Source organism: Ixodes scapularis, unplaced genomic scaffold (assembly GCF_016920785.2).
Source record: "Ixodes scapularis isolate PalLabHiFi unplaced genomic scaffold, ASM1692078v2 PGA_scaffold6__148_contigs__length_123643588, whole genome shotgun sequence".
NCBI classification, from domain to species: Eukaryota; Metazoa; Arthropoda; class Arachnida; order Ixodida; family Ixodidae; genus Ixodes; species Ixodes scapularis.
Genome location: NW_024609881.1, coordinates 84,353,681 through 84,375,704, shown reverse-complemented (window position 1 = coordinate 84,375,704; position 22,024 = coordinate 84,353,681). Strand labels below are relative to the sequence as shown.

General features: G+C 46.3%; 1 protein-coding gene across 7 annotated transcripts in view; it reads left to right on the top strand.

The window, feature by feature from the left end:
- The window catches only part of LOC8053765, a 229,909-nt gene that overhangs the window by 190,796 nt on the left and 17,089 nt on the right, over positions 1-22,024 (top strand). For 4 of the 7 annotated variants that reach the window (XM_042294622.1, XM_042294620.1, XM_042294618.1 and 1 more), the window contains exons 13-23: positions 1,727-1,915; positions 2,963-4,362; positions 7,258-7,508; positions 8,201-8,332; positions 9,691-9,768; positions 10,349-10,461; positions 13,100-13,291; positions 15,675-15,773; positions 17,613-17,787; positions 18,353-18,470; positions 19,419-19,494. In XM_042294622.1, the coding sequence (XP_042150556.1) occupies positions 1,727-1,915; positions 2,963-4,362; positions 7,258-7,508; positions 8,201-8,332; positions 9,691-9,768; positions 10,349-10,461; positions 13,100-13,291; positions 15,675-15,773; positions 17,613-17,787; positions 18,353-18,470; positions 19,419-19,494 (2,823 nt within the window). The remainder of the gene's footprint in view (positions 1-1,726; positions 1,916-2,962; positions 4,363-7,257; positions 7,509-8,200; positions 8,333-9,690; positions 9,769-10,348; positions 10,462-13,099; positions 13,292-15,674; positions 15,774-17,612; positions 17,788-18,352; positions 18,471-19,418; positions 19,495-22,024) is intronic. The other 3 variants (XM_042294621.1, XM_042294619.1, XM_042294617.1) reach the window with 3 other exon arrangements.

Genomic DNA, 22,024 nt, shown 5'->3' with positions numbered 1-22,024 from the left:
AGGCACTATAATGCCAACTTAGGGCTGACATTTGCACTAGGCCTTATTAAAATAAAGTATATGCAGTCCAGAGATCGACAGACACTATAATGCCAATATATTGCCAACATTTTAAAGCAGTAGTTTTATAGGTCCAACCGACCTCAGGAGCCGCGTAAGCACGAAATGTGTAGGTCGGCCGGTCTGTAGCCACTAAACAGTCTACCGTAAAATCCCGAGAGATAGCCCACCCAACACCAAGAGCAAATCAGCTGAAAATATGGAATGGGATAACTGTTGGTGTACATTCAAGAAAAGTTTGAAAAAAAAAAAAAAAAGAAATTGTTATTTTTAGGTTGTGTCCTTTCCAAGCTTGTAATGGTGGCAAGGGGCAATGAAGCAAAGATGGCTGTACTTCCCAGTCAGCAACGTTCGCTTATATCCCGCCATGGCGATAACTAGCTGCATTTACGCCGAGGCCATCATTGATCCGAACACTACTATTACTAGGAGCGGGCTGTCTTTCAGTGTTTAAGAAAACATAGCGAATCATGCCAAAAATAGGGATGGGCCATCTTTTGGGGGTGCGGCATCTCTTGGGATTTTACGGTAGAAAAAAAAAAAAAAAAGGAAAATGGTGCTAGGGATTGAACACCGGTAACCAGCATGGGAGCAGAGTTCTCTGGGTACTGAACTACGGACCCAGCACGTAGGAACAAGAGGAACAGAAGCAGGTGGTGTAAGAAAGCACGTGGAGTGGAGAGGGGTAGAAAGGGTGCCCCAGAAAATGCAGCGCAAAGGCTTTGTATTCAGGTGGTGCTGAAGAGAAGTGCACACAGTGTAACAAAAAAAAACAAGTGTGACGTAATATGTTTTTATACAAACTTCTGCCCTAGGCACCACCCGAACTAAGAGCACTACCCACCTTACAAAGCTGCTGCATTTAAATGCACTTGGCTGAATAACCAAACAGGGAGCCAATTTTATTGTTACAATCAAAGTATGGTTTTCCAGGGTGCATTATAGAGTGAGGACGTACCTTCCAATCAGAGGCACAGCTGTTTGGGCAGTCATGCCCTCATCTAGTGCTTTTGACTGGGCCCTCATTTTATATTGAACCAGTATTGTGTCCAGAGGAATCCGGCTTATTATTGAGCTGTATGTAACCTTCGCAATCTATGAATTATCCCTGGAAAACTTTGCTTATTGCCGATGCCAGCACTAGGGTGGCGTTACAACTCCAAAGTTGGCACTAGGTTGGTGTTACAATGTAAATGTTGGCCTATGTTGGCATTACCTGGCTATCTGTCTGGAATATTAAAATAACTGTGCCTCTCTCTGACGCAGACTACAGCGTATGCCCAACTATACCTTGCCTCTTGCGGCAAATGTTGGGGATATGTCATAGTTACAGTGGCTGTCGATTCCTTCACTGCTTGCATTAATTTGATAAGGCCTGGTGCCAAGGTCAATACTAGGTTGGCACTACTGTGCCTGGCATATCTCTGCCTGTCACATTCAAGCAACTCTGCCTCTGATTGTGGGGTATGTCCTTGTTCTGTGCCCTGGTAAACAATACTTCCTCTTTAACGACACATGTTGGTGCTATGTCGGCATGACAGTGACTGCCAATCTCTGTGAGGCACATTTACATTTCTGTGCCGAGCTCTCCCTGCTTACACTAGCATCAGCAGGTGTCTGCCAGGCCCTGCCCGACATCTGCTAAGTCCTGTGTTTTTGTTTCCAGGGGACGTCCCCACTGCTGTCCAACAGCCCTTGCCTTCCCCAGCCCCTGGTCGAACAGGGGGTTCAAGCATCGTGTGACACGGACAACACGACGGAAGAGAGCGATGACGACGTTGTACGCGTCTCCCACGGTTCTGTGTTGGAAGCCAAGGCGGGTGGCCATGTCATGTCAGTGACCACGGCCATACAGGTGTGCCATTTGACTGTTCCTGGCCAATCAGAAGTTAGCTTTTTTGAAACATGTTCAAACCGGTAGGCAGTGGTGCAAATGGTTTGTGTCATATAACGAGGTCATAGACCCATGTCTTTGTTGTATGACGCATTGATTACAGCACTTTGTTGCAATAACTACATGATTGCAATGGGTCGCAGGAAGGCTATTCGAGCAACATGGCATGGCCTCACAGTGCCTTCAGCTAACTGGCAACAAGGAATGAATGACATAATTTCACTAACTTGTACGAGTTCCATGCTTTATATGTTGTCAAGGCTAGTTTATTTCTTCAGCCTTGCACTACTGCATGGGCACGCCATCTTGTGTTTCATTTGCATGTGCTGTCTTGTGAAGAAGATTTCAAACTAAGCTGCATGCTTGTGCAAGTAATTAAGGCAGCATTGGAGCTCTGCAGGAACTATGCTAACCTTGACAATGTGGCGCAAAAAAGTTGACACAGAGGACAAGTGCCGTACAGGCTTGGCTTGGCCATAGCAAGCCATAACAAGTTGATTTATAAAGGAGTCTCCTTGCTGTTCTGTTTTTCGGCTATCAGGAGTATATAGCTAGCAGATGGTTTGCAATTGTCTGAAGGTGTCGTGCCGTTGTGGTCAGATGGCAGGTGCCACGTAATAATGGTGCACTTGTCCACTCACTGAGGAAAACATGTGAGCATTCTTTGCCTCTACCGTCATATAACTGTTAGGACTTCGGCAAGCTAAATGGGCATATAACTGTTAGGACTTCGGCAAGCTAAATGGGCACTTTGTCATTTGATTGAAGCTGCCTTGAAGTTAATGCAACCAAAGCTATATAGAAAGTGTCATGTCTCATCCTTAGGTGTGATAATTTAGGGTCATATCACAGTGAGCTTCTGGAAAAAGCCACGTGACTATAGCGACCATGGAAGAGTAGAGTGTATGATATGGTTAGCCTGAACATTTGGCCGCTCATTATTGTAACATGGCAATGATATCTTGAGGGAGCATTTTGAGTCACACGACCCTACGTTGTAATCCACAGGTCGACATGGACTGCCAGACGACGTCGGACGAAAACGAGCCAGACGAACACATTCCCCCGCCTCTGCACGCCGTGCAGATGTCCGATTCGGCCAACCAGACGGACGACCTGCCCCCCTTGCAGACGACACCACCGCCGTCTCTGCAACAGCCGTCACCGCAGATGACGCCGAAGCGGTCGTACGGACCTGACCCCGATTCAGAACAGCACGGCATTCAAACAGTGCCGCCGTTCACTCCACATCAGAGCACCAAGGCCAACGAGACGTCGGACAGTGAGATTGACGACTCTGTACCCGTCCTCCTGACGCAGACGACACGAGGCGTGCAAGAGTTTATCGACCACCACGGACTAGACCTTCTCGTCGACAGCATAGAAGAGTTTGCAGCGTCAGGTCGCGAGACTACCGGAGCCAACGGCAACGCCACCGGCGACGTCATGCCACGGCTCGAGAAGTCCGCCGCTCCAACGGAATGCGCCGCCTCGCTCGACTCGGTGGCAGACGACTCCGTGGCGGACGTTCCAGAAAAAGGGAGCCCACCGGATCTCAGCGCGCAGTCGCCTTCCTCCCGGCCCGAAGAGTGGTTCAGCCGGCGGAGCTTCAGTCCGGCAACATCCCCGAAGGCTCCGGTTTCGCCTCCGACGCTGGAGGCTAATTCGGACTCTGCCGGCAGCTCCAAGGTGTGTCTGTTCGACTCCCTCCGGATCGTGACGGATTCGACGGACTCGTTCGATGCCAGAGAGGGAGTCGACGATGCCCAGCAGCAACCCTCATCGTTTCTGGGCGCCGCCGGATCGTGTCTGGCGAGTCCGCCGCTCATCTTCGAATCGGTGAAGGAGTTGCCGTCGTCGGCGCGGGACTCGAGCGCATCATCTCCGGCGTGCTCAAGGTTTGCCGGTAGTTCGCCGCCCAGATTTGTCGGCAACTTGACGCCGAGATTCGCCGGCAATTCTATGCCAAGATTCGCCGGCGATTCGCCAGCAGGCGTTGCCACAAACTTCGGAAGCTTCGGAGGTCTAAAACGGTCAAAGACTCCGGCACGCGGGTGTGACGACGCCTTCGACAGGCTGGTCGCGTCGCCGAACACGAACGACGGGTACGCGACAACGTACGACGGGGCGTGCACGGGTGGACTCGGACTTCTGTGCGCGCTGGCAGAGCAGCGTATCTTGGAAGAGACCAGGAAGACGGCCGCGGAGGAGACAGCACGGTTGGTTGCGGAACGACCTGCAGAAGCTGGGACTTTGTTTGCGGGGGCTCGGGGGGCAGAACAAAGGCCGCCTTCACCGGAGGCGACGGATGATCTCACGGAGGAGGAGATGAAGGCGCAGCTGGAAGAGCTGAAGCGGAAGTACCGCGAGAAGCAACGTCAGGTGGCGAAACTCAAGCCTCCTGCAGCGTGAGTACCGTCTGATGCATGCACTACCCGTACCTACCCCTCTGAGGTAACGTTTTTGGATCTTTGAAACAATGACACCAGGCTGGATCTGACCTGTGCCCTGATTTGAACTGCGTCATTGAGCAGTGGCACTAAATTTGATCCGACATTTAACCGAGTACAAGAGCTTTCATATGTGGGTTGCAGCATCTTGCCTAATTCCTGCATTTTTTTTGTTAACTGACTGTGATGAGATCTCGGGCGTGCGGAAGAGGTGTTTTACTTGAACACCTTATTTTTCATAATGAACAAAAACCTCGAGAATGTGCACGACAGAGTCTGAGAGCCTATTGTGTGTGTTCTCCTTAATCCTGGGGTCTCGCTCATTATCGCTGGGTTTCACCAATTTGCTTGCATCTACACATTTGTTTGAGTGTTGTGGTTCTGAGTTTTTAATCTGTGCACACCGTCGGCCAAGTCTCAAGTCACTTTGAAGTACCCTTAGGACGATTTTCGTTCGGAAGGTTTCACATGATCACTGCGATGTTTGTAGAATATTAATTAGATGATCTTGCACCTTTGCTATGACCGGCAGAGCTAGTTTTTACAGCGGAGCTGTTAAGGCCTGCGTTCCCCAGGATCGTGTCCGTGTATGTCGACACAAACCTACCTGGACAGCCACCGCCATCTATAAGCGACGGTGGCAAGCACACAACCAGTATGGCTTCCGCCGTCGCTCGTAGATGGCGGCAAGCTTTCCACCTATAATAGAAGAATGGATAGTTGGGCGCGTTGGTGGGAATTCATTGTAGGAAACAGCGCAAAAAACAGACGACGACGAAGAAGAAGCACACAGTGTATCGAGTACAGCTCCGCTGGTCTTCCTTCTTCACAAGAGTGGAAAGGCTGAACGATTTTTTTTAATGGTTTAGCCACTCGCCTTTTATATCATTTCGCTAAATGTTTCTCTGCATTTCGCGTCTCAATAACAGCAATTTATCCGTCTTGTACCACTCTTGCTTACCATGGAACTTGTTTAGCGTCCATGTATGGCAGACAAACTTTGTAGCTAAGGCCCGCTTCAAGCGGGGCAATTTCGCCCAGCAACTTGACGTCGCAACACCAGCAACACAGGCCGGCCGCATTCACAAGCAGCAACCGAATTGCTAGGACTTGCCATCATCATTATGAAATTTTATTTTTGTTGCACTTTTTAGACGCACAGCTACGCGCTAAAAACGTGTTCTCATATCTTTGAATGGCGTTGAGAATACTAACTCATCTTTCTGGAAAGGCTTATTTCCAAAACCGATCCATTTCAAACCAGAACTACCTAAGTCTTTAGCTGTCATCATCACCACGACGAGGTGTCACGTGAAAATATTGCGTCCCTGATTGGCTGCTGCCACTTCAAACGTCTCCAAGTTGTTCAAGTTGCCCGTCCGTTTCGAGCCGGACCCGATCTCAGCAATTTGTTTTGATCTAGGGAAAGCTAGGGAACAACCCGCCAGGAACTCCGAAATTGCTCGAAAAGTTGCCCCGTCTGAAGCGGGCCTAAAGCTAATGGAACAGTACTACTTGTGTCCGAGGGGACAGCGTTTGTAATTAATGTACAACACACATTTGTCAAAACAAATTGGCTTAGCTTTCTCTACAACCAGAAAACTTTGACTGTCCCTCTTCGGAAATGGCCATTGTGCATCAAAGATTGGAAAGTAAACAACCGCATGCATTTGTCGTTCCGTTCTTTCCCTTTTAGAGGCCGGTTCACATGTCCATCTCCGTGCCGGGATAACACAGTCAGTACCAACATTATTAAACCAACTCAGTTCTGGAACTCCGCTCTGGAGGGGGGGTCCCTTTGCGTGGCGCCTGTTAGAGGGCGCGCGCTCCACATTAATACTCGCTATTATCATCATTGACGGCGCGCTTGTGGCCGTTGCCGTAGAGATCGTACATGGCTGTTGCATCTGGCCTACTGAGCTTACGGATGTTCGTGGCGCTTTTTCTGACAGTAGAAGACGACTTTCAAATTGTTTCTGCTGCAGTTGGTAGTCATCGGCACATCTACTATTACAGTATGTACAAACTTACCCTGATTGTAGCCACCGGATTCTGGCGCCGACGAATTTGGGTTGTTCGAAACGCTTCGCGCTGTCTGCACAGCTAAGGCAGCAGCATTTTACAATAATGCAAACCGTATGCCAAAACGGTCGTAGCGCTTTTCATGCTCAAATTGTAATTTTTATAGGCGAAAGGGCAAAAATTAACAAAAAAACCATGCTGAACCTCGAGAGGAGTCGGGACTCGCAAGCAGCCGCGGAGCAGTAGCAGACGAAAACGCGTGGAATAATGTGCCGGCAGCGCCACCTAGCTGCAAAAAAATCGGACACGGTTTCGGACCCCCTCCAATGTACAGCGTCTATGGGAAGTTCCATAACTGAGTTGATCTAGTAACATTGGTCAGTACGGCACATCAGCGCTCGATCTCGAGGAACGCTGATCCCTCTCGACTGACGGTTGAGGAACCCTTCCCGGTCTCTGCATTGATGCAATAAAGCAATGCAGAAGCTACGGACCCTCTAAACAATAATTCACATACTAGAGAGGGATTGGCTCATAGTTATGTATCAGTGAGGGGCTCAAACCTTCCAATAAAATGCCTGAGTGGGAAAAACATCTTACGTAGAGGTGGAGATGGTCCAGGAAATTCGAGAGATTGGGGAATCCATTAGGGTATTCTGGATAGCCTGGAAGTTCCTAGGAACCCTATTTGAGAACCCATAAGCGCCGAGTCAATGCTGCGCGGTGTATGTGTGATCGAGCCCTTAAGGTGTGAATGAACAAAAAGCCGCCAGCTGTGGCAGCTTTTGTTCAACTTATTACGTTCTGCTCAATGTTTTCGTTTCCTTGCAGCCAAGCCGCAGAGAGAGACACGAAGGGGTCGCCGGTCTCCGCCCGTCAGAAGAAGCGGCGTCACTCGACATCGGCGATGTCCAGGTCGTCCTTGTCGTTCGAGTCTATGCAACGGGACGAGAAGCCTCTCGAGGCCAGTCCCGCCAAGAAGAAAGTGCGGGCGCCGAGCTGTGGGGAGCCCCGACTCAAGTCTCCCAAGCACTGCGCTTCCGCCCGCCACGAGGGACCAGAAAGCAGCCTGGTTGTGAGAGGTCGGAAAAAATTAATTTTGTACCGTTACCGCCGGAGGACCTGTCTCAAAGGGACCACGAAGCAACTTCGTGGTCTTTTTTCATTTTTTTTCTGGCTGTCTTAGTGGGACCGTGAGCAAACTATGGCTGGACGGAGACCCCAAAGCTACTTTGATTCACAAGAAGACTATAAAGCAATTTCATGGTTCATAAGGGAATCATGAGGCAGCCTCAAAATTGTCTTCTTTAGTTGTGCCCACCACTGCTGAGGTGGACCGCGAACTAACTTTGGTTCCGGTTGCGTAATCCAGAGGTGCCGGAACTATTCGGTAGATAGGGGGGCGACGGTGGTGGTGGTGGGTGGGGGGGAGGGGAGGGGGTTTTTCCGCCCCCTGCTCTCTCCCACTTCGATGCCACTGCTAATTCGCCCGCGTCTGCCATAAAGGCATCACGAACAAACTTCATCGTTGAAGGTATTGCAAGAGTAGTCGAAGCCAACAGGAAGAGCTCTAAAATTAATTTCCTAGAAGCATCAGAGTTCACTGGCTTTAGTTTTCACTCATTTTCTAACACTTCATTTAAAAAAAAAAAGATTGGACACTGCAGTGATTTTTGCATTAGAAGATGAAAATATCACTTTTAGAAAAAAAAATTAAAATTTGTTTTAGGATTTCTTTTTTTTTTTTTTAATAACATTTTTGTTTTAATTACAGCAGGTGACAGCACTAAGGAGGCGGAGACCAAACGCCACCCGCAGAGCGTGCCGGTCCTAACGATCAAGATCAACAACAACAATGATCCATACCAGACGTCGGCCGATAGGAGGGACGACGCCGAATCCTCGGGTACTGGTTCTTTCCGAATCGGCCTAGACCCATCGCTTCACCTGTGCTTATGAGCAGTGTCGCCAAGGCCAACTTTCATGGTCCCTTTAATAGTTCCATGGGCCCTTTAATAGTTTCATGGTCTTTTTAATGCTTTCATAGGCACCTTAGTGGATAACCGTGAACTTAAGAGCGCCGTCGCCGGGGCCGATTTTTTTGGTTCATTTATTTGTTTCGTGCTTCTTTTAATGAATTAATGGAAGCATGAACTTACATGCAGAAATGCTGAGGCTCACTTTAATGGTCCTTCTAATTGTTTTATGGTCCCTTTAATAGAACCACGAACTTGCATGCACGATTGCTGAGACTGACTTTAAAGGGATGCTGAACCGAAATTTGGAGCTCACAAAACAAGGCTGGAGCGATAGCAGGACGCTGCAAAACCCAAGAACATCACTCACACAGCAATATCTCGAACGGATGGCCGTATTTTTGGAAAGGAGGTGCGCAATTGATCACTGGTGACGAGGCCGATGAGGCATGTGACGTCCCCTCGAGCTGGTGAACTGAAGCGAGGAGGGGATAAGCCGAGACCAATTTCCCTTGTTCTCAACCCTTCCAGGAGGATTGTGATGCCATAGTCCTCACTTGATCCCGCCCATCTTTTCCAAAAATACGGCCATCCATTTGAGACATCAATGTTTGAGTGATGCATTGGCCACAACGCATCTGTGGCCTTATTTTGCGAAGTACAAATTTCGGTTCAGCATCCCTTTAATGGTCCTTCTAATTGTTTTATGGTCCCTTTAATAGAACCATGACATTACGTGCTGAATTGCTGAGGCTGACTTTAATTGTCCTTTTAATTGTTCCGTAGCTCCTTTAATGAAACCATGAACTTATGGGCAGCATTGCAGAAACTGACTTTTATGGTCCCTTTATTAGTTCCATGGGCCCTTTACTGAAACCTTGAACTTGCATGCAGAATCGCTGAGGCTGACTTTAATGGTCCGTTTAATTGTTCATGGCTCTTTTAATAGAACCAAGAACTTACAAGTTGCATAAATGAGGCCGGTTCTCATGATCTGTTTAATTGTTTCATGGTTCCTTTAATAAAATCATGAATTCACGGGCAGCATAGCTGAGGCCGACTTCAATAGTACCTTTAATTGTTTCATGGTTCCTTTAATAGCACTATGAACTTATGAGCACCATCACTGAGGCAGTCTTTAATGGTCCTTTTAATCAATTTAGGGTCCTTTTAATAGTCTATGAACTTGCAGCGATGCTGGGGCAGATTTGTATGATTCCTTTATCTTCGGAAAGTCAAGGTTTTGGAGGGGCCTTAACTTTGTCTGTTCTCCTGAAATTGCTTTCAGAACGCACAGACTCCAGCGGTAATCCACTTGCGAAGAAGCGTCGCAAGTCTAGCGCCGAATCCAGTCAACCATCCTATGGTAAGTGGAGAAACAGTCTTCATTTTTGTGTTCTCAATATAGACGAAGTTCTACAGGCATTTAGTGCACACGTAACATTGTCATTGTCTTTATAACAACTGCTGTTTCGATTGTTTTCAACATCCCCTAAACATTTTGTTACTTGATGATAGGTCTCTCTATAACTTTTTAGACATTTAGTTACATACCTATTGTATTTTCGTATGTAAGCCACAAAACATGTTTGCAGTTTCGAAATTTAGAAGCCAGCTTATTTGTCCCTAAAATTATATATCTTCCGGAACTTTTTCTCGCAAAAAAGTTCCAAAAACGAATGTGCACCCTTTGCGCTTTTTAATGTTCACGTTATTCGCCAAATTTTATGGTGGCGTGTTTTAAGGAGACAACTTTTATACACTCCAATTCATTGCTGACAAACTATTCCTCTCAAAAGCATGTAACCATTTAATGTAGTGTAAGGCTGACCAATTATGGATAGTGATTCAGTTAGCATTGTGAAGTACCGATGCAACAGATACGTTCAGCACCTATAAGTGGGCTGTATTGTATAAGTAAGGCACCGGCTCGTGCTTTCTGTCAGCAGTCTGTTCGTCCAAACACCCGGATGCAAGCCAGAACAAAGAGAAGGCAAGCAAGCCATCGCTGGAAGCACAGCACACCAAGAAGAACCCAAAGGCCAACACCAAAACAAAGGTACGCTCATGACTGTATGTTGTGAAACAGGGTTAGTTCAAGTGCAAACTATCTAGGGCCCTATAGTTTTTCTGTACAAAGTCGGTTTCTCCATTGTACATATTCAACCGCAGTAACTGTTTCCAAGGCACTCTTTTAAACACTCAATTGAGCAAACAGCATTGTTTACTCCTTTATTTATTTATTCTTTTTTCTTTCCTGGAAGTATTTTTTTAATGCATAGCTGAGCACCTAACAAGAACATTCATGGCACACCCATTCTCACGTTTCAACTGGTTTCATATGGCACATACCGCACGGTGTAGCCAGCGCTATTGCGACACGCTTTTACTCGAAGGTAAGGACAGATGACAAGCACAAAATTTGATCAGTCAGGTCGGTGCCTCTAAGGAGCACATTTTATCACGCCATAGCAGTTCTAACGGCAGCCTTCCCATTCCAAAAGAAAAAATGGGAACTGCTTCTTTTTGACGACTACGTGGCCATCCTTCATAGCCACGCAAATGTCACGGATACTATATCAGAATCAGTCTTATTCAGACAACCAACGAGTAGTACAGTTGCTTAGGGGGGGCCGTCACAAAAGGCAAACGTCACGTCATCAGGCGTGCATTGCTACAGGCATCCTTGCCTCTCTCCCCGGTCACATCATTCAGCAAGCCTAGGCAAAGAAAATGTTCAACAGAGAAAATTAAAAACAAATGACAGAGACAAACCAAACATAAAGTCGGAGGATGCTTAAGCTTCACCTTTAAGAGTGGAACAGCGTTACCGGATCCTTGGCCCGCTTGTGGCGCATCGCCTCTGCATGCCGAGTCTTCTTCTCGGCCTTCTCGGCTTCAGCCTTACGTGGCCGACCCCGTCACCGAGCAGGGGCGGGCATAGATACGGCATCTGCACTCATAGAAGACGACGACTAATAAGATCACCCTGCACGGGTAGACGGGACCACATGCATCGCACGCGTGTTCTCTCTCGGTGACCCCGCGGTGAGGTACGCATTCCCCACAGATGAACAAAGAGGGCAGGATCGCAGCGCCACTGGGCGGACTCGGCGACGGAGGGAAACTTTCCGCTCCTCAGCGACGAATGGAAATTGTACACTCCTCCAGACAGACGAGCCTAGGTCATGTGGCTGTGACGTCATGAGCCTATCGACCCATCAGGATTTTCGCGTCACGTCGACTTTTCTGGCACGACATAGAGGCCGGCGCACCAAAGCTCCTTGACGCTATCGCGTTAAAAATATGCATCAACATTTAAAAGAACTCTGCATGATCGAAAGCAAGGAAATGATATTCACATGGTCACTCATGAAGCAGCAAGACAGCATGCATCCATCTCTTCAAACCTGCGTAAATACGGCAGAGAAAGCGGCACCAGGCAATAAATTCGCACCTACCGTAATATCCCGAGAGATAGCCCACCTAAAGTTGATAGCAAATCGAATGAACATAAGGGAAAGCTAACTTTTGTTGTGCCTGGTCGGTTCGCACCTGTAAGCGCAAAAGCACATAGCTCGCCTTGTGGGGCTGGCAGACCGCCAAGCCAGCATACACGCACGGGGATACGGGGATACGCAGCAAAAAAGCAATTGAAAACATAAAACTGTAAAAAAAGAAAAAAAAGGTGGAGGATGGATGGCAAATGCAAGGGGAAGGGCACGCGCCTGTGGGGAGGGCAGGCAGTGCTTGCTGTTGGAATCAAAGCTTGTGCTCTTTCCCCAAACACCGCTGAAGCTGCGCTGAAGCTGCGAGACTTCTTGGCCCCAAAATAAAATATATAAGCAAAAAAAAAGTCGTTGTCAGGTTGAGTGTGTTGACAAAGGTTGAGCTAGAGTCACTGTATGGGTTGAGCAATCACGCTTTGAGCGCCTTATCTTTGTTTACCTTTTTCTTTCCCCATTTTTGCTTTGTGTTTTTTTTTCCCTTCTTTTTTGACCTTTCTTTTTTTTTTTTTTTGCTGCCTGAATTTAGTGAGGTTTCTTTTTTGTTGCTTGCTTAACTTTATTCTATGGATAAGGTTTTTTTCTTATATACCTCGCCTTTTCCGTTGTTTTTTTTTTTATTATTTTCGTGTTTTGTTGTTGGCGCTGTGTGAAGGTCGTGGCCAGGCTAAATGATCGCAAACACGGTCGTCGCTTAAACGCAGCGGGGTTTGTGATCTTCACCAACTAAACTCTACTGTATTTAGTGGCTCTTAGAGGCTCTATTTGATAAGGTCTGGTTTGTTGCAGCCTTCGGTATTAGTAGGGACGCGCAAAAATTTCAACTGGAGCTTAAGTTAACATATTTTTGTATTTCGAATTATCAATACATCGAACTATTTTACAATCCCCTTTGAATTCAATATATCCGGGTTCGACTGTACCGCAGTGTGACAATCGCACTCCCTAGTTCCTAGGTGATCCACTTCCATATAAAGGTGCTAGCTTGCCACTTCCTGACGTGGAAGTATGAAGTATGGCTCTTAGTGCGACAATCATCCGGACGACAGCCATTTTGATAGGAACTAGGGTGCTGCCTATAGGCCATGAAAATAGTTGGAGGAAGAGAGGCACAATTAAGCCTTGTCCTCAAGGTGGTATTTCTCCGACTCGCGTGACGAGGCGTTTTTGTTCTCTGCGCGCTGCGACCAGGACGCAGCCGCGAAGTCGTTCCCGGAGGACGACATCTGGTGCGTGCGGCGAAGCGAACGCATCTTCCTCCTGGACGCGGGTGTGGTGAAGTCCTCCACCCTCTCGACCACGCCCGAGCGCCAGGACGCCACCACGTCTGCGGGTGGCGGCTCGGCTCGCGGCGGCAAGGCCGCTGACAAGGCCACAGACAAGGTAAGCTTCGTTACGTCCAGCCCTGTTCGGATTTTTGATTCCTCCGCCGTGCCAGCGAAGCTTCATGGCTTCGTTGTCTTACTGAAAGTTACGGAGGGACTCTTTAAGTCGGCGATGTCTACATTCCAAGTATCTCTCGCTGTTCCAAAATACCACATCTGTTGTCTCTTCCGGCGCCATTTCAAAATTTGGGTCGTCTTTGCATTGTGACCCAGTGATTGTATCGTAATCATTCTTCGAATTGGTTTGTGAAATCTCTTTTGGATCTTATGATTAGATTTTATGACTGAATTCAGTTCTATGACTAAATGCGGTGTGTTCGTAGAAGTCACCTTTTTGTCTAGACTTCACGCCACTGCGCAGGATTTACATGCTATTGGCTGTAAGGGTCCTCAATTAAATCATGATTCAGTCTTCTTTTTTCACAAAATTATGTTTTGGCTACATGTTATCATTTGTAAGGTTCCTCAAGTAAATCGTAGTTCAATCTTTTTTTTTTTTTTTTCACAAAATCATGGTTTTGTTTTTATGCTTTTTGGGTTAATAAAGCTCTTTAAGACATTAGGCTCTCGACATAATTTTCCACATGTATGGGTGTACTGCGACTTGCCTTTTTTGTTTCGTCCAGTGCAAGTTCCAAGTTGTTAGAGCTAAAACTTGCTAATATATGTAGGGCCACACACGGCCTAGATTGATGAGATGTTGTCTTTGGTGCCTACCGTAATATCCCGAGTCATCGCCCATCCCCGAGCCATCGCCCACCCCATTTTTTGGGCCAATATCGATTTCCAAAAAAACACCGAGTCATCGCCCACCCCTTCAAATACCCCAGCGCGGACTCTGCGATCCGCGAACACTCATCCTACCCGAATGACGCGGCCGCGGTCCTTACAGTTCAAGGACGTCCGTGACAAAGTAAAACAAAGGAGGGAAAGACACTTCTTTTTGTTTACCTCCGTGAGCGACCCCAAAGTGGTCGTGTATCCGTGCGAAAAGAAAACGATGGAGATAACAAAATAAGAGTTTGTTAATTTAACCGCGGAGTGTTAGGTCAAAGTCTGTCTCCGCCGAAGTAAGGTCACCGCGAACCCGCTCCTTCTTCCCGCCCGTCGCGACCGCGGTTGTGCAATATTTTAGGCAAAGCCAACGCGTAAATAAAGCTTTGCTGGAACGCCCTACACAGACGTTTGCAGAAAGTCCCAACCGTGCATTGATAGCCCGCCGTGCACGGACGCACGTATGTACGCACCAAACAAGAAAGTTGCGCAAGAGCTTGCAATTGACAAGGCGCCCGACTTGGCCCGACGCCAAAGTATTTACCAACGCGACCGCTGGCTTTCCCGCTTTCCCATTGCTCTTGGTCGCTTCTTTGGTCCGCTCGCTCGCTCGCTCGTTGCGCCTGGTCGGTTTTTTCTATTTTCTTGTAGACTTTTCTTTCTTTTATTTTTTTTTACTAACTAGGAGAACATAGTGGTGACATTCACGGAACAAACGTTCGCGCTATATGCAGATCGGCGGTGTTTCTAGCGCGTATGCAAGCAACGGACTTCGCTATAGTAAAATATTCTTTCGTGAGCATTTTTTTTTTCTATAAAACAATGAACCTAAATCGAGTTTTGAGTTTGATGTATCTCTTGTGCATCAGCGCTAGATACGCAGAGAAAATAGGCGGTTTTTTCCGCTTTTTTTCAAGTGTTTGTGCTCACCCACCGAGACATGGCCCACCCCACTTTTTTAATGAATTTCAGGTGGTAGGGGGGTGGGCGATGACTCGGGATATTACGGTAGTCATGTACCCTAACCCGTGACCGTAATGTGATAATTGCCATTAGTGGCTTTTTAAATAAGTACTGTTGTGCTATAACGGTTGTGATAACTCGGCACTTCTGCAAATATTATATTCTTCCACTTCGGGTCACACGCCTTTCGTCGTTTGACCCTGTGATATGACCTTCTATGAAATTACTTCTTCACAGGACATTAAATTGACATCCTGGAGGACTTGAGAGTAATTTCTCAAGCTCTCGGATTCCCTTGAACATTTAAGCAAAGCGTTTTTTTAAGTTTTGTCAAAACCAAAGCTATAGCTGAGGCATACACAAGAGCCTCTTCACAAACCAGATGCTCCAACCTTTCCCTTTTGTCCTTCAATAGAAGTTTGTAAGCTTATTAACCGTCTTGATTGCGAGAATGTTAAGTAGGGGGCCGAGCATCTTGGCCGTCAGTCGGTGTAACCAGAGGTACGTTGGGATCGAGACTCCCAAGAGTTTCCGGTTTTGTCTGTCGAGCGCCGATTGCTCCGCCGAGTGGTTTCACGAGAGCAGTGCGTGGCGAAGCGGGGAGTGGTGCTCAAAGGGATTGTGTGTCCTGCCTTTTCACCCAGACGCCCCCGGCTGCGGTCCCTAAGACCAGCTCCAAGAGCGTTCCCCAACCGGAGCGCCCCGTTTTGTCGGCGGCCAAGCCGGCGCCATCGGCACCCTCGGTTCGAACCATCCCCCTCTCTCTTTTTGGTTTTTGACCCTTTTTGCTTTTTTACCCTCCCCTGTGCCCCCTTCCCTTTTGGCTTTTTTCTTTTTGTTTTTGGGTGCCAGTCACTAGCCTGACCGGCGTTGTCCGCAGGCTTCTCACACTGTTTGCGAAGGGGTGCAGTGAAATGGTTCAGATCATTGCCGCCTTCTTGAAGTTTAACACGAGGTTAAGCATCTCCTTGCTGCTTGACATGACATTATCGTTGTATCAATAACATTAGCATTGCAATGTTAACATTGAAATTGTAATATTGGCATAAATGTTACAATAAAAGCATTTTGTAGAGTTCACATTTTCATTGTAAAGTTGACATCAATATTGCTATGTTAACATGAATGTTATAATGTTAGTGTTAACATTGAAATGTTAACATTGAAATGTTAACATTCACTTTGCTATGCTTTAAAGGCGAGGCTAATTCGTTGCAATTTCCTCTTGGACAAGGTAATTTTGACGGTTGACTTGCTAACAACTGCAGGAATGTGTCTGCAGGGTTCGGCACTTGTTTATTGTGTGTCGCATTGGTCCTGACCTGGGACCAAAACGACACAAGCCTTCTTTTGGTGCAATGTATAGTTTTCACAATATCAAATTTGTCCACCTTTCGTGGAACACCCTGTATATTGATGCCTTGTGACTGTATATTGTCTTCTATACTAGACTGTGTATTGTCTTCTAAACAGATTAAAACGATCGCTTCCTAAGTACTGCATTTCATGCATTATGGAACTTTGAAACTAAAGGTCGCTGCCGATTTGATTACGTCTACATGTTTACTGTATTGGCAGCTGAAATACCAAATACAGTCAAACCCGTTTATAACAAATAGCAGGAAATGCTACGATCAGTTTGATATAGCAAGTAATTCGATATAGCAAAAACCATTTACAGCGAACTTCCATGATAGGTTCGTTGCAAGGCGAGAGCTTCTCTTTTTTTCTCATCTCTTCGCTTCCACCTTGTAACAACTCGCTAAAAAGTTCTTTTGTTTTTCTTTGCGGGGGGCGGAAAGGGACAGGCTAGAAGACGATTGTTTGTGTGTTTTTGGAAGCCTTCCCGGGGGAAAAAGTTTGATATAGCCAATATGTTGTTTGTTATAAAAAGTACTTTTTGCATGCATTTTTATTTAAATTTTCCGTGTGTTTGATATTGACAATATTTCGCTGTACGTGGGTTCATTCTAAACGGGTTTCACTGTAATGCTTACCACAACTTTAATAAAAAAAAGTCTGCAAACATACTCCAAAACCTTCAATGTAGTTAGTTATACAGAGATCGGGAGTGTTCCAGGGCTATTGATAAATGGCACAAGTGAGTTGCCTCATCATAAGGAGTTACGAGCGGTTCCAATGCCATCAATCATGCTCAGACACAAATCTGTGAGCCAATAATTATGGAGAGCTTTCTGTATACTTAAAGTCTGTATGTGCATAAAACAAAGTTGTGGTAGGCCTGCAATGCTGTTGTAAGGATGACAACGTAGCAGAGATCGCGCTCGTTCACAGTGGCTTTATAGATCCTCTTTGAAATTCAGTGCCATCTGGTGATTCGGACAGCAGTTTCACTTTCGACGAACTAGTGGCAGTCATGAAACTGTATTTCATCAGGCACTATCGCTTTCACATGTCAATCCACCGTCAATGCCATACACCGAGATGATAGCAATCAAAATTGCCTGTCTGAATTTCAAAAAGGCTCTATTGCGCTCTATCGTTGTAAAGCCAAACCAAGAACATTTTTGGTACGAGCGTTCGCACTCCGAAGGTTACACAGGATCCTCCGTGTGTTGCAGAAGCGGCCGACCACTCGCCAGGGTCTGGTGTCGGTGCTGCGGAAGTGCGGACGGCGCTCCGCGGGGCTGACGCCCAACAACAGCGACTCTGACGAAAATGACCGCGGGAGTGACTCTGCCGAGAACGTTCCGCTCAGTCAGCTGACAGGCACCGTGCGGAGTCGAAGCAGCTCAGGTATCCTCATTTGTGTGTTCGGTTTGTATAGTCCGACAAGATAAGAACTGAGGGGCGTCTTTTTTGAACGCCTCCAGTGCTTTGAACGCTGTGCTTTGGCTGTGCGTACACGCTCAATGTTCAGGCTTTGCCGAATCGTTGTCGAAGCTAGGAAGCTCAAGCTGGAGGTGGGACAACTGAAGGGCCTCCCTGTCAATCTCGATCTGTCGGTGACCTCCGTCTCATTCTCATTCTATAAGTGACTTCTCTGTCATCCTCATTCTGTCTGTGACCTCCCTGTCGTTCTCATTCTGATAGTGAGCTTCCCGTCGTTTTCATTCTGTGAGTGACCTCTTCGTCATTCTCATTCTGTCAGTGACCTCCCTGTCGACTTTTTCTGAGCATTGGAAGAAATTAGAGCATGTTCATTGTAATTGCCAGCGAGAGATAATAATGTAGGGTTCAGATTGAGTTGGACGTATAAAGAAAACGTGAGCTTGGTTGACTATTTCGCTTTTATAAAATTTTTGATGGGAAAATTTGTTTTCTATTGAGTTTTCTATTTCTTTCTCTTCTCTATCCACAGAGCAACCTCAGCAGTGTTACCTGGCGCCAGACGACCTTCACGACCTGACTCGGGTGGTCATGCTGGAGGACGGGCTCTTCTACACTGGCTACATCAACGAAATCCAGGCCCCCGACGTGTGAGTGCTGAATGTCGGCATGACATTGGCAATTGAACAGCTTTATTGAATGACTGTTGCGTGAAAACGAAATGTAGCATCAGCCGATAGATTTGCTTTCTTGTAATGCTCATGAACAGTCTTTTTTACGCTGGTCTCATCCACCAAATCCAGGCCCCCAACGTGCAAGGGTTGAATGTCGGCACGACGTTGGCAGTTAACCGGCCTTGTTGAATCACTGTCACATGAAAAAGAAGTGTAGCATCGGCCAATAGATTAACCTTTTTACAACGCTCAAGAACAGTCTCTTCTACACTGGCTGCATCAACCAAATCCAGGGCCAAACTTGTAGGGGTTGAACGTCGGCACAACGTTAGCATTTGAGTGGCTTTGTTGAATTAGTGTTGCATGAAAATGAAAAAGTATAGCATAGGCAGGTAAGTTAGCCTTGTTAGAATGCTGAAGGAGTCTTTTCTATTCTGGCTACATCAACGAAATGTAGGTCCCCGACGTCTGAGTGTCAAATGTCGGCACGACGTTGGCAAATTACTGGCATTGTTGAATCAGTGTCGCATGAAAATGAAGTGTAGCATGAGCAAATCGATTAGCCTTTTTACAATGCCCAAGGACAGGTTCTTCTACTCTGACTACAAAAAAAAATTATCCCGACATGTGGGTGTCGAATGTCAGCACAACGTTGGCAATAGACCGGCATTGACCGGTATACATGTATGTGAAGAAGGGTAGTGCAGTTAATCCATTCTAAATTACGAAGTGCAACATAAACTCCTGGTATGATCATGTACCTAGACAGGCTTTTTTATGCTCACTTAAGGAAACCATGAAATTATTTTCACACTTTGGCTAACTAGTGGCAAAAAAAAGACACTTCACATATTTATATAGTTAGACAAGCTAGAGTTTAGACGTTGCAGCCCACAAAACGTGAAATTATACATTTTCTTGCAGCTATGGCATCACCCTGGACGGAGAAAGGGGCAATCGGCCGCACATCTTCTCCCGCGAGGAAATTCTCAAAGAAGCGGTAAGTGCTCAAAGGTTGAAACAGTTGGCGCAAGCGTCAGTTTGTTCGGCCTAGTCGGGTTGTGTTTACGGCTTGTGCGAGTAAAGATCCTAATCTTAGTGAAGCCTAGACTTGCATAAGGGTCCATAGAACATTTTTGTCTTGGTTAGAAAGGGATATGATTATTTGATTGGTTGATAAAAGTGATGTCACTGATGTATGTATGTGTTGAAAGTGATCTAGAATTGGGATCATATGAGAACAAATTGAAAAATGAAAATGATGAAGACTTTGGGCCTCACTTTGTCTGATATCACATCACGAGTTACCGCATTTACTCGCACAATGAACTAACTTTTTTTTCCGGAAAATTGACCTATATTTGAGGAGGGTATTCAGTGTGCAGGTTAAAAGTTTTGCAGTCACACACTTTGTGCGAATGTCATTTTACATGCCAATATGACATGGCAGGGTACTGTGGCCTCCGTCTCCACTGACGGAGCCGTGCCCATGGCTGGTTGTGGGTGCGCCACAGTAATCATGCTCTATAAATTGCTAACCTTTTTAGGGCACTTTTGACGTGCCTTTTGCCGAAGAAAAAGCACCTTTTGAAGCTCACTTAGCACAGAGAGCGACGCGACCGTTCTTAGGCCTAACCACTTTCACGATATCACTGTTCAAAAGCGGATCACAGACGGCGGCGTGTTTGTTGACATCAATGCATTTGATGGATGAAGCACGTCCAGGGTTGGGCAATTCCTCAACCCCAGCTTCGCTGGTCATGTGCGTTTGGTTTTACGGTTGATCACTTTCACAACCACGCAATTACAGCCATTACGAGAGCAGCTTGGCTTGGCTTGACTTGACTTGACCTAACTTGACTTGGCCTGGCCGCTTTGCGGCAAAAGAAAATTGGCGAGCTTGGACGCTACCCGGCTAGCAAACTTGGACACAGTTCTAGACTACCGGAGCCGGAAGCTAAGAGTGCCTTAAAGGGGTCATGAAACGATTTTCCTACTTCTTCCTCCTTAGCTTTAATCCTCAACTCAAATGCAAATTGTGAAATCACGTGGTCGTGACATTCCTTCGGCACCAGTGCGATGACTCCTAGCTTCCACCGTGCTTTTTATGCACACCATAGAACTTGTCATTCCCCAGTGTCAATAAGTTCCGTCAGGGCACTCATTGGCCACGAAGGCAAATCCAAATATTCGTCGACGGATTGATTGTTGACGAGCGCAGACGTCCGAGTGACGCAGTTCTCGTGTCCAATGCGTGAGCTGGGCTCTGCTGACGTCAGTTTGGCGCCGGTGACACGCTTTTGGAACCGCGGATGTATCATAGTGAAAAGGCGGAGAGCTTTCGAAGGCAAGAAGGTACAAAATAGTCCGCTATAGACCTTTCCAATGTTTACAAATCCACAGCTCAGCGTGCAATCTCCACAGCTCAGCACGTGCGTGTGCGTCGCTTCGGAAAGCGAGCAAATCACGCGCGATACGCACAAACACTGAAAATGAAACCGGCCAGCAGCCCTTTTCTGGAAAGGTCTATATTTTCAAATGTTCATACCGAAAAGCTGGCGTTTGACTTTCTAGCCTCTTTCTTTTGGCCAACTAAACAATATTCGATTAGTAAAGTCCCAATTTAAAATCATTCATCCCAACCCAAAATTCGTTTCATGGCCCCTTTAATTAATGTCGAGAGTTGGTCTAGTTGGTATTCGTTGATCATAATGTAAAAACAGTGCAAACAAACACGGACGAAGGAGAAGAAACACGTAGACGGTACAAGCGCTTCGCTTTCTTCTCCTTCATCCGTGTTTGTTTGCGCTGTTTTTACATTAGGATTAAGAGTGCCTTCAATATATGCAAGAAAAAAAAAAAAAAAGTCCAAATATTGATGGCCGTTGTGGGGAGGTGCGTTCATTATGCGAGTAAATACGTTAGGATTTATGTTAGGTTTCTTCTAAAACACAAAGTTGCATAAATCTCTCTTAGATAAGCTTCAAAGATGTTAGGACAGCAAAAGCTCAGCTTATAGCACCCTCAACTATGACAGGATCAGTCAGATCAGGCTTTGTGGCCAGTACAGGACAAGTTGTTAATTACAATATCAGCTTTCAAAAGAAACAATTTTTATAAAATAAGCACATACTATTTTTACTGCATCACCACCCTATATAATAATAAATGCATTATAAACATATTGTCATTTTGTTACAAATAAAAGTTGGATTAATCTTGCAGCACTATTGCAGGTGCTTGATGTACCCATATAATTAATATACTCAGATAGTTTTTTCCTTTTCCTTGTGCAAATATTTGAATTTTCTAATAGTAGTTTAGAATAATATGCTATTCTATATTTACTTTGAGGTTAACTGAATGTTCATACTTTTCGAAGTGTCGATCGCGGCCGGTTAGCCTTGTTGAGTGTGCATCTTACCGAGCATCTGTGCACTGCAAGGAACCAATACCTGCAGAGCTCGCAGGCTCTGCAGGTGTTGCTTCCCCACAGTGCTTCCGAGATATGACGTTATGGCCAAAACATT